An 18,000-nucleotide genomic window follows, 5' to 3' on the forward strand; every position below is an offset into this window, starting at 1 on the left:
ATTAGACATCAGAGAATCCACATGGAAAAAAAGTCACTACAAACTCCCTAACCACAGGAACATCTTTATCAGAACCTTTTAGAAGCTTTATCAGGTCCAGGATCATCCAGCCACAAGATCCAAAGCCACAAGGAACTCGAGTTGCTTTGCTTAGAGTTACCACAACCATCCTTTTCTAAATCAGAGAAGCTGTGACCTTCACCTGTGCTTGGAATGACTTCTCAGAGAACTCTGTGGCTCCACCCTCCTGCTTTTCTCAGGGCATTAAGTGTGGGATAATGAAGGGAATAAACCTGAGCTGGCATTGCTGAGTCACTGCAGCATTTGAAGATGGGAGGCCTTGGTGGTGGAGGGACCACCCAGCTCTGGAGGCAGCAGGAGGCATCAGCAGAGGGCAAACCCAAGGAAAGAATGGGGCAGTGGAGGATTAAGTGGAAGGAGGCAAAGCAAAAGTAGAAAGCAGATTTAAGGTGGATTTTAGAGTGTAACTGGGGGAAAGCAACATCTCTCGAAGCTTCTGTGCTGCTGCTACATGTGGGGTCACTCAGGTCTGCTGGGCGAGTGGAGACTCCCCATCCCTGGAAGTGTTCAAAGCCAAGTTGGTCAGAGCTTGGAGCAACGTGGGACAGTGGAAGGTGTCCCTGCCCATGGTCTTTAAGGTCACTTCCAACCCAAACCATTCTGTGATTCTTTATTTCCCTTTTCTCTACACCCTTTTAATGCTCAGCATCAAGCAAGAATTTCTTTGCTGTTTGGCATCTCTTTTTTTCTCTGCTTCAGGACACTTCGGACTTCTTGGTGAGCTCCTCTGAGCCTTCCATTATGGATTTGAGGCCCCAACCAGCAGCACTTCCCTCTCAACAGAACAGCTTCCCAGGATGTGGCTGAGGAATGGGAGAGGGAGTGGAGACATCAGCTCTGTATTGGGCTCATACATCTCTTAGAGGAGGGTGCAGCCAGATGGGGGTCAGGCTCTTCTCCCAGGTGACAAGTGACAGGACCAGAGGAAATGGCCTCAAGTTGCACCAGGAGAGGTTTAGATTGGATATTGGGAACAATTTCTTAACGGAAAGGGTTGTCCAGCCATGGCACAGCTGCCCAGGGCAGTGGTGGAGTCCCCATCCCTGGAGGGATATAAAAGCCCTGTGAATGTGGCATTTGGGGACATGGGTTAGAGGTGGCCTTGACAGTGCTGAGGGGATGGTTGGACTCGGTGATCTCAGAGGGCTTTTCCAACCTCAGTGATGCCACAATTCTATTTTCCTTTGCTTACCTGCAGACCGCAGAGCATTAGGAGTAAATGAGACGTTGGGAACAAATTGGTCTTCCCTTTAATCTGACATTTCCTCTCGAGTCTTCATTTTGCTGCTTACTCCTGGAGCAGTTTGCTGCTAAGCTGTGATAAGCATCCCATTCCCACTCCTTTTCCAGAGCTCCTGTGCCAGGAGACCTTCCGGCTTGGAACGCCTGCGGGATCGCCTGCCTGGCAATTATTTGTATTGTTTTGTACCCACTCAGAGCTTGAACCTGCAAATCCCTTGGGGCACAGCTTCTGTGTTTTGTGTGGTTCACTGGGCAACCATAGAGCACTTCACTCCCCTCAGGGCATTTTACACAAAGTGTTAATAATAAAATCCTAGGAAATCTATCTAGAATTGCAGGCACGGGGATTTTCTCGTTGTCGTTTCTTTGCGTTGCTGTGGAATCTTTGTGCAGTTCCACAAAGCTCATGCTTGGTGTAGTGAAAGACAAGTGTGTCTTTAAAACTCACCTAGGTCAAAACCTGGGATGCAGTCATCACCAAAACAATAAAAAAAAGGGAAAGCACCTCTGCCCTGGAGCCTGGCTGGGAGAGCTGGGGGTGTTCACCTGGAGAAGAGAAGGATCCAGGGAGACCTTAAAGCCCTTACCAGTGCCTAAAGGAGCTCCAGGAGAGCTGGAGAGGGACTTGGGACAAGGGATGGAGGGACAGGACACAGGGAATGGCTTCCCACTGCCAGAGGGCAGGGAGAGATGGGAAGGAATATATTGGGAAGGAATTGTTGGCTGTGAGGTTGGTGAGGCTCTGGCACAGGTTGCCCAGAGAAGCTGTGGCTGCCCCTGGATCCCTGGAAGTGTCCAAGGCCAGGTTGGATGGGGCTTGGAGCAACCTGGGATAGTGGAAGGTGTCCCTGCCCATGGCAGGGGATGAAATTGGATGATCTTTACAGTCCCTTCCAACCCAAACCTTTCTATGACAAGGCCATGGAAAGCATCCCAAAGATAAAGTCCAAGGATGGGTTTAAAGATGGCAAATGAGGCTCTTTACTCCATGGAGAGGAATCCAATGTAAACCCAAGAGCAGGCTGGACAGATATGGATGTGAAACATAAATAAATCAAATGTTTTTCCTTTTAATGCTTGGGAGATCAGGGCTGGATTGCCCATGAGCAGAAAAGCTGAGAGAAGACCCAGAGTGTGAGGCTACAAAATATCTCAACATTATAGGATCAAAGAATCACAGAATGGTTTGGGCTGGAAGGGTCCTTAAAGATCACTGAGTTCCAGCCATGCCATGGCTTTGTATCAGTTTTGAAGGACAAGACCTCTCTTCTTCTCTGGAACATTTAAAATTTTCTTTGCCATTGGGGCAGGCATGGGAAATGTCAATCCTGTGCGTGCTGCTCTGAGCTGTTCTCTCCTCAAATGACCTGAGGTTAAACCAGGTGAGTTGTTCTGCAGGTTGGCAGAGCCAAAGTTGTGCCAGGGAGGGCAGATTTCACCAAGTGACCAAGGGGAGCCTTTGTCCCAGGTCACAGCAGACCTGCTCTGTCTTGCTCAGGCTGCAGGGCTGGGTGGGACATTCTGGCACTCGTAGGCTCCAGGGATTATCCATACATTAATGCCAACTGCTCCATTACAGGGTTTCCAGCTGCTTTGTGGCCAAGCTGTGCTGTTCACTGTCCTGTTGTCTGTAGTGATCACCTCAGCTTGGTGTTTCAGGACAGGATCAGTGGTGGCTGGATCTAAAATCAGTGTTGCAGAGGAAGGTCATCGTTGTTGACCTACTCAAGAGTGTAAAATGTGGAGATGTAATCACACACCTGCTCCCACTTCTTTCCTGGACATTATTCCTTCCCTGTGCATTCCAAATGCCATCTTTCTCCATCCCAATAACCACCACAAACTGATCATTTATCCTTTTCTTCCCTTTTTCCTCCTCATTTACGCTTCCTTGCCTCCCCAGGTCCCCACGAGATTGGAGTTCTGCCTCAGCCTCATTAGAAACCTTTGTCTAATTGCTTTGGCACCTTATTTTTCAGTATTGAGGGCATCAAGGCAGTATTGAAGGGATACCCAGGACTCACTAAACTTCCTAGGAAGTGTGCAAGAGCCTGGAAGAGCTGTCTGACAGTAGGAAGCCTCGGAAACTGGAAATATTTTATTTGCTGCTGAAATAAGAGGGAGTTTTTAGGCTTTCCCTGATAACTGTTACCATTCCCTGCTGGCTGTTTTGGGGTGTGTGGATGAAAACCTAAGAACAGAGGTTCTGTCCTTGTCTCCTCCAGCAGTTTTTTCATCCTAAATGATGTCATTACGTTGGTGTTGCATCTTGCTCATGGTTACAGTCATCCTGCCTTTCCTTCCTTTGGTGCTCCCGTTGCCAAAGTTAATTTAGAACCAAATTATGAGCGAAAATTATGAGTTGTTTAGAACCTTTCACCTCCAATTCTGAGATTTATTGTAGCGTTCTCTGTGTAAATACTCACAACTCGTCGTGTTAATGAGTGAGGAGAAGCAGCAAAGCCTGGAAATCCAAATAAAGTCAGAACATTTTGTGTCTTTTTTAAAACACAGCCCTCACCTTTGCTTTTTTGCTGCTTTGGAGGAGAATCTGTGCCTCCAGGAACTTGGAAGCTGCAAGTGAGCACAGAACAATGCAAGTCTCTGCAGAAATGGGACTGTGATAACTTGGCTTTTTTGGCCTACATTTCTCAGTGGTTATTATTTGTTAATTATGTTGTAGAGTGCTCACAAGTGGGCTAATTGCCTCCCCAGAGAGCTCGCGAGGAAATGATGGACAGAACAAGGGCAGGATGTTACACATCTCAGATAGCGAGAGGGTGAGGTAGGACACAGGCAGGACGGGTAGGGAAACACTTGGAGCAGCATTTTGAAGCTGAGAGGAGAAGAGTTGGGTTGGTTTGTGGAGGAGAGGATGAGTCCCTGTTGGAATTGAGCTCAAGAACCAGGCTTGTCAGAAGAGTTGTTTAAGGAAGCTCCGAAACGAAAGGTAGAAATGAAGAAATGCAAGAATTTATGGAAAAAAAAAAAGGCTGCAGGGAGGTTGTACCTGGTTGGAGTCACAGGGCTGTGCTGTGTGAATCCTTGAAAACAAGGATAACATCCATGTGAACTGTAGACACACTGAATGAGTGATATTCCTTGAAAAATAACCCCCTTTCCTCAAACTCTTTTCTTCAGACCCTTACAGATGGCAGAAAAACAAAATGTGCATACACATCCCTGCTGTTGTAGTTCAAATTGAATTGTCATTCTTGCTGTTGGTGTGTTTCTGCATCTGTCTTTTGGCCTGCACAGGAGGGCCCTGCTGGTATTTATGGTATTTCTGGTCTGTGCTGCCCCAAATTGTGAAGTTCTGATTCATTTCCCTGTGCTGTGAATCCCCCTTCACACCTGCTTGGAGGAGAGGAACCAAGCCTGAGGAAGACACACTAAAAAGTGACTAAAAAGTGACACAAGATATTTCTCAGGGGCTCCAGGGCCACTGCTGGTGCTGAAAAACAGGAAATGTGTGTCCCCTTGCCCAGAGGTCTGAGCTGGTTTGGATCCATGGATCAGCTCTCCCACAAATCACCCTCTTGGAGCAGAGGAACAGAAGATGCTCAAGTGTGGATTTTCCTTTTGAGAAGAAATTTCGAAGGGGAAAGGGAAAGAAGTGAAACTTTGGTTTAAATTACCTGCTTTGAATGCTGCAGGAAGCTCTTTATTTATACACAGATCTGCTTTTCTACATTTATTATTAGAAAAGAGCCAGAAGAGGAGTTTGACGTGGGCAGATGTTATTTTCAGATTTCGAAGCACGTGTGGTTTCCTCTGCCAGAAACCAAAGCTGTGATGCTGAGGCTGTTTGCTCTTGGAATTGCTACCAGAGCTCCTTTCTCTCCTCTGGGTCCTTCCAATGGTTTTTATTGCATCTTTTCTCTCAGCATCCCAAATCTTCAGAGCCCTCATTAATACCTTTGCTTGTGTGCACAGTCTGGCTGGCCAAGTCCACTTGTTACTGCTCAGGGGATTTATCCAGTTTCTTCTGTACCTGTGAAGCACAGGAAGGAATCCTGAACTTGAGAATCAATGATGGTTTGGTCTCCTGAATCCTGAATAGCACACACATTACAGAGGAGTAAATAAATAAAAAGCACCCAGGGAATGAGAGGATTGGATTGCATCAGAGCATGGCAATTATCCTGCCACATGAGCCATAGCCAGTTTGGGAGACAAGGATGACTGTCCTGGACTTTTGAAGACTTTTTTATATATTTAGAGTCTGGATTCAGGATTTTAAAAAAAAATCAGGGTGCATTGATTTGCATCCTGGGCTGATCTCCAGTCTGGGCAGCAGGGGAGGGGGGAATTCTGCCCTTCTGCCCAGCTCAGGTGAGACCTCACCTGCAGAGCTGCCTCCAGATCTGGGGAACAGCAGCAGAAGGATGGGAAGCTGCTGGAGAGTCCAGAGGAGGCACCAGAGCTGCTCCAAGAGCTGGAGCTCCTCTGCTCTGGAGCCAGGCTGGAGAGCTGGGGGTGTTCACCTGGAGAAGAGAAGGATCCAGGGAGACCTTAAAGCCCTTACCAATGCCTAAAGGGGCTCCAGGAGAGCTGGAGAGGGACTTGGGACAAGGGATGGAGGGACAGGACACAGGGAATGGCTTCAAACTGCTAGAGGGCAGGATTAGATGGCATATTGGGAAGGAATTCTTTCCTGTGAGGGAAGTCAGGCTCTGGCACTGATTACCCAGAGAAGCTGTGGCTGCCCCTGGATCCCTGGAAGTGTCCAAGGCCAGGTTGGAAGGAGCTTGGAGCACCCTGGGACAGTGGAAGGTGTCCCTGCCCATGGCAGGGGGTGGAATGGGATGAGTTTTAATGTCCCTTCCAATCCAAACCATTCCATGTTTGTTCTCCTGCCCACTTCTTTAAAATGCTATACCTGAGACTCTTGGTGATTTGAGTCCTCACAGATCTATCACAGAGCAGACAGAAGTGCTGCTGGGTCAGTTCTGTGTTCACTGTCCAGTTCTGTGTTCTCCCCAGGTGCAGGGGAGTGGAATTCCAGGGTTATTCCCATTCTTGTTCATGTGGGATACCTCTGAGCAGGATCTCAAAGCACCTTACAAGCACTTAAAGCAACTCTTAGCTCTGCTGTGAGTTTCATGCAGTTGATCAGGCATGTTCTGTGCTTTCATAGCTTGTGCCAGAGCTGGAGGGAATAACTTCTCCAGGGTTTCCCACCAGCTGGGAAGAGAACTTGGGAAACGTGACCTTCCCAGTCCTGTGCTTGCTTTGCTGGACTGTACTTCCTCTGTTATTCAAGGTGAGAACAGAACAGTTAGAATTGATTTAGGTGCTTTTTGGGGAGATGAAGTCACTCTGTTTGGATCTCTGCTTCGTGCCAATAGAGAGATCCTAGGGGAAATCTCTTCCTTTAGTTTTGTTTATATCCAGTGTAAGGCACAGATGTAATTTGCAGGGAAATGCAAAGGAAAAGAGGTTGTGCTGGCCTCAGCAGTGTAGCTGGAGTGGAATGAGATGTCACAGGGATATCTAAGTGTCTCTCAAGATAGGAAAAGGATTTTCTCTGCCGCTGTGCTGAGTTTTTTAACTCTTTCCTTATGTGCCTTCAGCCTTCTGCACCTCTTGGGAATCCTCCCACGGTGTGTATTCCCCCTTAGCCTCAGCTCCTGGATTTTACTCACTGCCTTTGTTGTGCAAAACCTTAAATAATTTTTTTTTTTCCTGAAAAGTGTAGGAACAGTAGGAGGAAGTGTGTGCATGTGCCCTGTGGGACACAAAGCCGGGATTCCCAAGCTGCCCTTGGAAATACAGGTGCTGTGGCCTGCCCAGGATCTGCTCAGGACAGCTGGAATGAATCCCCAGGACTATCGTTGCAATCAAGTCCCTGGCCAAAATTTAATCCGTTGCACTTTTGCAACCCTGTTGTTTCCTGTTCTGCTGGTGTTTGCAGGCTGGAGGCAAAACCTGGCTGAGTGTCACAGCTTTATTGTGCAGCTCCTGTTTCACTGGTGGGAACAGGCTGGGCTCCAGCTCATCCTACACCGCTGAAAATGGATTGTTTGTGTGACAAACAAATGGTATTTTGCATACCAGGAGTATGCAGCAAGAGAGATGGGGGTTTTCTGTCGTGTGAATTATAAGGAATGAATGAAAATTCTAAAATTGGCCACTTGCTGAGGTACAGGATGAGCTTTTGACAAAAATGTGAAATAGAGGGACGAGGCAGGCTGGGAGAATTCGGATCTAGTTTTAATAAAAACGCATCACCAGGGAATTTAAAACTGAAATAAAAAGTGGAATCAGCAAATGCAATGTAAATGAAAATCGAGCACCTGTAGATTTATGTATTGGGGTGAAATGGGTGCTGTTATGTGGTAACAAAGCCTCCTGGCAAGGATGTGGTGCCACATCCAAGGCCAGGCTGGATGGAGCTTGGAGCAGCCTGGGATAGTAAAAGGTGTCCCTGCCCATGGCAGGAGGTGGAATGGGATGGGATTTAAGGTTCATTCCCACCCAAACCATCCCATGATTCTGTGATCAGAATATGGGGTTCCTGAAGGATGGTAAAACCTCTGTCTTGGGAGGTTTCCATGATTTCACTAAAAAAAGTGGAGCTGGTCTAGCTCTCACAGTAGTTCTGCTCCAGAGGTCAGTGATTCTATTAATAACCCCCAAATTATTCTAGGCAGAGATTTATTGTAATAAAATTCCTTGATCTTTTGATTGCCAGAGAAACAATCTGCTCTTTCTTTTGTAATTGCAAGTGTAGCAAAAATGGATCGTCATGATTCCATGGAAAAACAGTTGTATTTTTTAAAAACATTTTTCCTTGTCCCCTTTCCATTAATTACTTCCTAACCTCTCGTCTTGTCCTTGCTGGGTTAGAGACACCTGATGGTTCCTGTGGAGTGTAGAAGTTAATATCAACTGCAAGGCAAAAGCTGATGTTTCAATATATTCTGACACAGAATTTATTTTAATGGAGTCAAACAGGAAGGTCCTTCTCTGTAGTAACTGGAACTTGTCCTTTTAACAAGTGTCATGTCATCCAGGTATTGGACATTCAGGATTTTTATTCCATTTCCCATCAGTGGATTCATTGCTCTGTTCAGGATAAAGAGTAGTAAAATTAAACTTTTCTATGGATGTGTGATATATCCTGGTGATCACACCACCATGGCCAACAAAAAACAGAAATTGCAGGTGACCTGAATTTTTACCACTTTTGTCCAAGTTGTGTATTCCTGATTCTCATCTCTTTCAATAAATCCTCATTTATTGTACCAGGCTGCCCATAGCAGTGGTGGAATTGTTGTCCCAGGAGGGATTTAGAAGCTCTGTGGATGTGGCCCTTGGGGACAGGAGTTAATGGTGGCCTTGGCAGTGCTGGGGAATTTTTGGACTCCGTGGTCTGCCAGGGCTTTTCCAACCTTAACAATTCTGTGATCACCAGGAGGCCAAATTCTATCCCTGTTTTGGTTTTTGAAGCATTGCAGGACTGAAGGATGCTACTGAAGTCCAGATCCCCCATTTTCCATTCCAAGCAAGGATTAACTCCATCTAACACTTCCCTGGTAGTTGTCTGAGTTGCTTCCAGTGGTTGAGGCTCCCAGTGGTTGTTGAGGCTTCACAAAGATACTGATTTCTCCTTCTGGCAAAGTTTCATGTGGACAATTTCTGTCTTCTGCTCGTCCTTTTCCTCATGAGAGCCTGGGAAATTGTTCAGTTTTGCATCAGCCCCTTTCTGTATTGGAAGTCTGTTCTCATCAGCTCTTCATAAGATGCTGCAGTAAACCAGTTTTAATCAGGTAAATTAACAACATTAGGGCCTCCTGGATACCTGTTCTGATGGCAGAATTGACTGCAGAACTGATGGTATGTGGCCTTATTTATGCATGTATTTATTCTAATCCTGCTTAAACTCATCAGGCTACAGGTCTTTGTTCACCCTCTTGCCTGTTTGATCCCAATCCAAGTGTTAATGCTCGTACTTAACTTGAAGTTGTCAACTCCTTAAAGCGAGACTCTGTCATCGTTGATGTCTGCAAAGCTCCAGAGTGACTCTTGAGGAATTATCTGCAGCCATTCCTGGGATGGGAAGATACAGGGATGCCTTCAGCTCTTGCCTGTCAGGTTTTGTGCACTGCATGGAGGTCCTACCAGTGCACCTCTCAGTCAGGATGTGAAGCAGCAGGAGCAGAACAGGATTATTTTAATCTTATTGTTACAGTTTCTCAACGAGAAAGTTGGGAAGGAAGGCAGAACAGGGGTGGCTGCGTTTTTAAAGGTTAGAGTGATCATGTGTTTTCCATGTCACTCAGGCTCCATGTGCTTCATCCAGCCCACTTTGTGTAAGTGAAGTGAGAATCTACTGAAAATGGAGTTGGGCTTTATTCAGCCTTTATGTTCATCCCTTCTGGACTTTGCCTTTTGTGTTGTTTTTGTGAATCAGAGCTCACAGAACTGAATTTGTATCAACAAAGCAAAGGCACCTGAAATTCCTGGGCTTAGGTAATAGTGGTTCATATGTAGCAGACTGAGATGACATAAGAGATTTTTTTATTTCCCTATTTTAAGATTTTTAAGTGCTAAAAAGTAAATACTTGGATTCTGAAGAGGAGGGAAACTTCCCTAAATTAATCCAGGCTGCCTCTGTTGCTGCTGTGCCAGCACCCTTTGCTTTGCTCATCAGTTCTAACTCAATTTCCACCCAGAGTAATCTGCAGGTGCAATTCTTCCTTTTGAATTTTAATTATAATAATCCCAGAATGGTTTGGGTTGGAAGGGACTTTAAAACTCATCTCATTCCAACCTCCTGCCATGGTCAGGGACACCTTCCACTAGGCCAGGTTGATTGATTGATAGGTCATTTTGATTGATAGGTTGGTTGATAGGTCATTTGATTTCATGAGATGTCTAAATCTTCCCACTTTGGGCTTCTGCTCTTGCCAGACTGTTCTCACTGCTGTGAATTCCTTTGATAATTGACCATAATCCCCTGGTTTTTTCTTTCACTAAATAACTGAAAGATGCTCTGAGAATGGGATGCCCTGGAGATGCAATCCTGATCCTGCAGGATTCAAGGGAACCAGGATTTCCCTCTGTAAGTTTAGTGTAGTCCCTTAATGATTTAATCAGCAAGTGAAGAAAGGCAGAGAAAAACACGGTGGTACATGGAGTGCTTTATGTCCTTTGGATTATTTTCCATACATTTCACTAATTACATAAACAGATGATATTTACAGGGGACTTCTGCCTGTAATTGACCTTCATCTTTTCCTGTGCACTTCCCAACCTCTCCTTGAATTTTCCTATTGTTTCCTCTTACTCATTCCACGTTTAACACCATGTTTCAAGCAGTCCTTTTCTTCTGCTTGGGACCATCCTACCAATTCTCTATTTCCAATTCCTTTTAACTTCATCTCCTCCCCTGAATTTTTTGGGTAAATTTGGAACTCATGGCATAGACAAACATATTCTCCAAAGCCCAATGATCATTTCTCTCTCCAGTTACAGCACAATTGCTCTTTTCCTTTTACCTGATCCTCAGTTCTCTGGAGCAGGAATATTTCTTTCTGTCTTTTATGTGGTAAAAAATTGTTGTTCAGAAGTTGCAGCAGCACAATCCACATTCAGGGATATCTGCCTTATTTTTCTTTGCAAGTTTTCTCTGTGTTGAGTCAAGCAGGGGAGGAATTGCATAAACTGCAATTTTGGAGAAAACCAGTTTTTTAGAGAAAACCCCTAGTTAGAGTTCAGCAATGTTCCCATGGCTACTGGGACAGGTACACCACAGAAGTAGGAATACTTTGGAATTTAACAGCCCTTCCAGGTGATTTATGGTTTTACATAAGCTTTTCCTAAACCCAGAGGTTTTCTAGGGTTGGCACCTCTTTGCTTGTCTCCATGCCCTGTTAGTTCTGTGCTCACTGGCCCGTGGTTATTAAAATTCTTATCAATAAAGGAGTTTCTGAGCAAGGTTCTCATTTTCTAAACTCGTACATACCTTTGGAACTCCTCTGCTTAACCAAAGGAACATTTGTTTTTATGCCTAATGTACTTCATGAAAAGAAACGTGTAGAGTTCAAGTAATATTTGCCTTCAATTACAGTAATTAAGCTGTCAGGACTTGAAGTCACCAAGGCAATGAGAAAATCCTTTCCTGGTTGGCCAGGAGGTCTTCTGGCCCAAGTGTGTTGTACACGTTGGGGTGGGGAGGGAAACGGTTCTGGCTGCAAACCTGGGAGTCTGTTTGTCCTTTTGCAATGCAGGGTGTCAAAATCCTGCTCTGGGGGGGAAGGAAAATGACCCTGTTGGGCTGAGCTTCAGCAGGGCAGTGTTTGTGATCTGCTCTGAGGCTGGAAAGATGGGCTGAGACCAACGGTGTGGGGGTGACTGAGGCCAAGTGCCAGGTCCTGTCCGTGGTCACAACAATGCCCTGCAGCTCCACAGGCTGGGAAAGGCAGCAGGAAAGCTGGAAAAGGAGCTGGGGGTGCTGGTGACAGTGGCTGGACATGAGACAGCTGTGCCCAGGTGGGCATGAGGCCAGTGGTGGCACCTGGGCTGTGTCAGGAATAGTGTGGCCAGCAGGACCAGGGAAGTGATTGTCCCTCTCTGCTGGCACTGCTGGGGCACCTCCAGCCATGGGGACAGCTCTGAGACCCTCCTGACAAGAGAGACCTCGAGGGGCTGGAGAGTGTCCAGGGAAGGGAACAGAGCTGGGGAAGGGTCTGGAGCACCAGGAGCAGCTGAGGGAGCTGGGGGAGCTCAGCCTGGAGAACAGGAGGCTCAGGGGGAACCTTCTGGCTCTGCACAACTCCTGACAGGAGGGGACAGCCAGGGGGGGTCAGGCTCTGCTCCCAGAGAACAGTGACAAGATGAGAGCAAACAGCCTCAAAATGCACCAGGGGAGGTTCAGGTTAGACATCAGGAGGAATTTCCTCATGGAAAGGGTGGTCAGGCACTGGAAGGAGCTGCCCAGGGAGGTGGTGGAGTCCCCATCTCTGGAGGTGTCCAAGACATGGCACTCAGGGCTCTGGGCTAGTGACAAGGTGGGGATTGGTCACAGATGATCCTGATGGGCTTTTCCAACCCAAATGATCCTGAGATGCCATGGGATTCTGTGCTTGTTGGCTTAGGTCTTATTAAAAACAGTGATAGTTTAAATGTAGCTCAACCCATCTGTCCTGGGAATTCTGGGAATTCTGTCAAACTTCTGCTGCAGCTCCTGTTCCAAATACAACCTGTGTGATGTGTGTGGATTACATCCTGTTTTTTCCCATGTTCCACATCCCTTGTCAGGCTTCTTTGCCAGAAGTCAAATAGTTTCAGTTACTTCATAAACCCTGCAGGAACACTACAACATATGCCTACAAGAAAAGTCCCTAATTTTGATAAGTGCCCACACAAACATCACTGGAATCTCAAGTGCAGCCTTACTTTCGTTCCACTGGAATAGCTCTCTTGAAAGCAGATGGATGAGGAAATCACCACTTGTAATGCATCACTAATGACACCAATTTTTGCATTCCTGCTCATGGGAGTAAAGGTTATGGATGCATAAGGACCTGGAAAACCTTACTCACAAACCCTAATAAACCCCACTTCAGCCAGCATGCTTAATGATGCCCTCAAGAGAGCCAGATCCCTTATCTGCAGCATCATGCAATAACTATAAAGTGTTGAGATAAGTGGGATTTTATCTCCCAGCTCTCTGCTGGCCTTCCCCAAGTATCAGGTTATGGCAGTGAAAGTGGCTGTGCAATCTGACTGCTCTGATTTGGGCAGCTTTTACTGTCCCTTCGTTCAGGATGTGTGAGCAGAGTGGATGTTCTTATCCATCCGTGCATTTATGAATGGAAAAACAGGGAATTACCTCTGACTGTAATCCCTGTGGATCCCCTTCCCTTCAAGAAGGGGTTGTAGGGTGCATGTTGGTGAGGATTCTACACCATCCTTTCCAGCTTTTTCCCATCCATAGGGGATACCTGATTCTCTGCAGTTCAGGACTTTAAAAAAAATAAATATTGAGCTGGGGGAGCTCAGCCTGGAGAAAAGGAGGCTCAGGAGGAACCTTCTGGCTCTGCACAACTCCCTGACAGGAGGGGACAGCCAGGGGAAGTCAGGCTCTGCTCCCAGGGAACCAAGGACAGGATTGAGGGGAAACAGCCTCAAAATGCACCAGGGGAAGTTCAGGTTGGACATCAGGAGGAATTTCTTCATGGAAAGGGCTGTCAGGCATTGGAACTGCCCAGGGAGGTGATGCAGTCCTCATCCCTGGAGGTGTCCAGGGAATGCCTGGATGTGGCACTCAGTGCTCTGGGCTGGTGACAAGGTGGAGATTGGTCACAGGTTGGACACAATGGTCTTGGAGTCCTTTTCCAACCTAAATGATTCTGTGATTCTGTGAAACTTTGGGACATTTCCAAGAATCATTTGTGACTTTTGCCAAGCAAGAAGCTATACCACAAAGGCTTTGTTTCGAGTGCTTTGGTATGTATGTGAACAAGCCTTAATTTTAGCTGCCTTTCTGTTTGTTTATTTTGTAAATCTCAGATAATTTAACAAATTATACATTTCCATCTTGTGGCATTTGTTGCTTTCTCAGTCAATTCTCTTCATGCCATCCATAACATCCAACTCCAAAGCTACACTTCGCTTTTAGCTTGATAATTCCTTTCTAGATCGGAAACTCTTCACCTGCAGCTGGAGATCAGCAGCTCTTTATTTCATGTCTGCAGAAATCTTGTAAGATGTAACCTGTGATGTTGTTTGTGCCATCTGATAACGTGTGATCAAATGGAGCCTGTTTAAATAACAACATCTGGGACACTGTGACAGCAGAGCAGCTCCGAAACAAACATTTCCAAAGATCAGATAAGATGGAAGAGATGCCTATGGATGAGCTGGATTGCTCCCTGGATCACAAGTTCTTTGCTGGAGAGTTATTCCAGGCATGGGATTTCCTTTGTGCCACGGGCTAATAGATTGTAGTGGATCATTTTTCATGCTGGTTTATGTCTTGTAGAGACATGTGCTTTGTAAAGTGGGTGTAATACACTGAGTGTGACAGTAGTAGACATGAGTTATGCAGGAGCAAGTAAACTAAGGAACTCAGAACAACTGAAAATTGTCTTGATTTGTGTTCTCTTGCTGCTTTCCATCCTTCCACCTCTTCTCCTTAAACCTACAGCCTTTTTTACATTAAGGGCTGCCTCACTTCCACCCGAATCTGTAATTTCTCAGTTAATTTTCTAATCACCATGTTGCTTTTCAATATTTTCCTTATTAGTGTGCAAAACCCCAGCATTATATTTAAAGCCATGATTCCTGACTCTCACTCCTGCTTCTCTTTGTTCCCTTGCAGGAGGATATTGCTGATCCAGACTCCCAAGAAGAGAAGGAGAAGAACAACTGTCTCTCCAACCTTGGAGATGCTTCCAATACAGTGAAGAGTGCACTCACTGTCCAGGAATATTTTGCCAAGCGCATGGCAAAGCTGAAGGGATCCCAGAAGGAAACAGAAACAAAGGTGGATCATTCCAGCCCGACAGCTGATGAAGCTGTGGAGCCCTCAGAAGAGCTGGAAACCAAAGTCAAGAAGAAAAAGAAGAAGAAGAGAGATGACGAGGCAGAGAGGACAGAACACTGTGAGAAACCAGGGAAAAAGCCTAAGACGGGGAGCTTGGATGGGAAGGAACTGGATGCTCCACTAAATGAGTGCCACAGAGGGAAAAAAAAGAGGAAATATAAAGAGAAGCATGAAGGGGAAAGTATCAGCTGTGATGAAAATACAGGCAATGGAGACATTTCTGTGGGAATGTCTGAAGGGGAGAACCTCAGTGCAGAGGAGCAAGAGGAAAAGCAGAAGAAACGCCATAAGAAGAAGCACAAAAAGCAGAAAGAGGAGACAGGTGAGTGTGTGGAAGGAGCACCCAGAAAGAAAAAGAAGCACTGCAAGAACATTTAGCCCCTTCAGGCTCAGGCTGGGGCTCTGGGGTGAGTCTGTGTTAGAGGAGGCTCTGTGTAAACACAGCACCTGACAACTCATTGGACTCCAGGCTTGGACATTGCTCCAGCTCCAGCTGGGACCACAGACTGGATCTAAACCCAGACTGGATCTAAACTCAGATTGGATCTAAACACAGACTGCATCTAAACACAGCTCTTCCAAGGGAAGATGTGGTGATGGGCCAACAGGAGCTTCAGTGCTGAGTTTAAAAAGGATCCACGTGGAGGACTAACACATCAAGACTGTGAAAGGCAGGGAATGACTTTCTGCTGCTTCACACTGACTGTGTTTTTCTTAATCCAGGAAAATAAACAAAACAAAACAAAAAAAATTTAAAAAACCCGAAAGATCACCCTGGTACTGCCTTTTTATTAAAGTTGTTTTCATTTGTGAGAACCCAGCTCTGCTGCTGGAAGCAGGAGGTGGTTTGCAAAGCTGTCTGTGTTTTTTCACTGGTTTTTTAAATTGGTGTCTAATTTTTACACTGATCTCCTTTTCCATAAAAAATGTATGTTATTTCTTCCCAAAACGCTTACTCTGATTAGAGGTTTGCTCCTGAGTGTCAGTACTAAAGGATGAAATAAAAAGACCTCCCTGTGCCTCCAAACCATTGTCAAACAGTTGTAACTTTGCACCAAAGCTAAAGGAAATGTGTATTAACCATATCCTTTATTAACCATACCTAAATCTTTGATTCCCAGGCAATACTCAGGGTCTCTGCAGTGGTGCCTCTGACATTCAGAAAGTTGCCTTGGACAGAGCAAGGTTTTTTCCTGAAATTGGGAGACCAGTAGATTTTAAAAGCACAGTCAGATGCATTTGGTGTTGCCATTCACACACTGAAAACTTGCAGTTTAGATTTATAACCAAACTAGAGCTTGGTTCTCATTGTAAGCCTGGAAATAAGGAATGCTGGAACTGGGCACTGCCAGAAGCAATTTTGTGGGAGATCTTAAGCATCCAGCATGAATTTTGGCATTTTAATACCACTCAGAGCTGTCAGAAGAGATGGAAGTGGTGGAATGGGAAGAGGGATTCACCTTCCTGGTGAATATCCTGTTCTGCTATTTCTTTGGCCACAGCAAACTGACAGCACAGCCCTGAAAACCAGCCAGTTATCCTGGCAGAATCCAGGATTCAAACCCATTAGCTGCTCATTTCATTCAGGCCTGGCTGGGTTTCATCAGTGTAAATCTAAAACATCCCATTGGCTGCTCTGCTGAATGAAATGGGTACATTTTTATATTGTCTCAGCTCAGTGGAGTTGCTTAACGTGGTTTGAGGAACATTGTCAAGATGCAGATGTTAATAGGAGAAAAAATTTCCTCAAGCTGCCTTTATTGTGCAGAGGAGGAAGCTCCATCTGCAGCACCCAGACCACATGGAAGGTTTGGTCACAGCTCAACTCCTCCTTTTCAAGATCTCTTGATTTCCAAAGTATCTTTTTTTCTGCCCTCAGGATATGTTCACTGCAGCAAAATGAGTTTCACTTCTTATATGGGAGAACAAGATGCCTTTCCCTGGGATTCACATGCCAGGGGTTTTAACCCTCATAGCATCTCCTTTTCAGTGTTGTACAGTTATTATCCAATATAATCCTGCTTGTCCCTGGCTTACTTAAGTGAAATACCACTGAATACCATCAGTTGTTATCAAGCTGGGAGGAAACTCCATGCTTGAGGTGAAAAAAACATCTTCTCAATGGAAGAGGACAGCAAAAGAATGTTTCATGTTACAATGAAGCATCCCTCCTGATTTCTTGCTCACCACATATTTGAATTTTATTAGTAGAATCCAAAAGCCTGATTGTTGCCAATTATTATTTTTTAACTCTTAAGCCACTAAACTTTACAGCCTCTCTGGGATTTCAGTTTAAAAAGGTGCTAGTCAAGGAATAAGGTTTCCTTCTCCAAATACTGCTGGGCTTGTTTGTTTGTTCCCTTGATTAATTTCCATGCTGATTCTTGTGGGTGCTTGGCCACATTCCAGTGTCAGTTACAGGAAGAATAAAACCAGCAATAAACCTTTAAATTTGTGCTTCTACTCCCATTAAGTTCAAGATACCCAAGACTTGACTCTGGCACAGATGGAAATATCAGCTACAAATGGAAGATTTTCTGTTTCTGCAAGAAATTCATGGCACTTTATCCCGGGAAATGTGGGATTTTTATGTGCCCCGAGCTCTGCATGTGGTTGTAGGAGGGGAAAAAATCATAATAAATAAATAATCATAAATCATAAATTGCTTGTATTTGACAGAAGCAATTGATTTAAGTGCTCTGTTCTGTGTTTGTGGTCAGCATTGCTCAATGAAAAGCTCTTCTTACCAGATACTGTCCAGTGAAATGGATGATTGGAACAACAGGAACATGTTTCAGAGTAATAAATTACATGTATATATTTTTTTGTTTGTTTCTAGTGGGTTTTGAGTTCGGTTTTAACCCAACTCTGGTTTGGCAAGCAAGGCCTTTTTTAGAAAGCATAAGAAAAGGAATTACGTCAGTGCCCAGATGGTGGAATTAGCAGAATGTGAGCACAAAGGAACGACTTGGTTTCATTTCCGCGAAAATCAGACTTTTAAACTCCGAGGCCTTTTGTTAGAAATTCATCCATTGTGCTCACAGAATGAGGTGGCTCCAAGTGAAATTACCTGGACACCAAGGAAAATGAGACTCCCCTGCTCTGCTTTCACTCCCAAC

The 18,000-nt window shown here is 45.3% G+C and overlaps 1 protein-coding gene across 1 annotated transcript in view; it reads left to right on the forward strand.

The window, feature by feature from the left end:
* Nucleotides 1–17,702, forward strand: part of PINX1 (PIN2 (TERF1) interacting telomerase inhibitor 1) — a 60,908-nt gene extending 43,206 nt beyond the window's left edge. Inside the window, exon 7 of the mRNA XM_085057153.1 lies at nucleotides 14,657–17,702. Within this exon, the coding sequence (XP_084913279.1) occupies nucleotides 14,657–15,259 (603 nt within the window). The 3' untranslated portion in view covers nucleotides 15,260–17,702. The remainder of the gene's footprint in view (nucleotides 1–14,656) is intronic.
* Nucleotides 17,703–18,000: the final 298 nt, after the last annotated feature.

The sequence above is a fragment of the Lichenostomus cassidix genome, chromosome 3, assembly GCF_008360975.1.
Source record: "Lichenostomus cassidix isolate B80296 chromosome 3, HeHo_3.0, whole genome shotgun sequence".
Classification (NCBI taxonomy): domain Eukaryota; kingdom Metazoa; phylum Chordata; class Aves; order Passeriformes; family Meliphagidae; genus Lichenostomus; species Lichenostomus cassidix.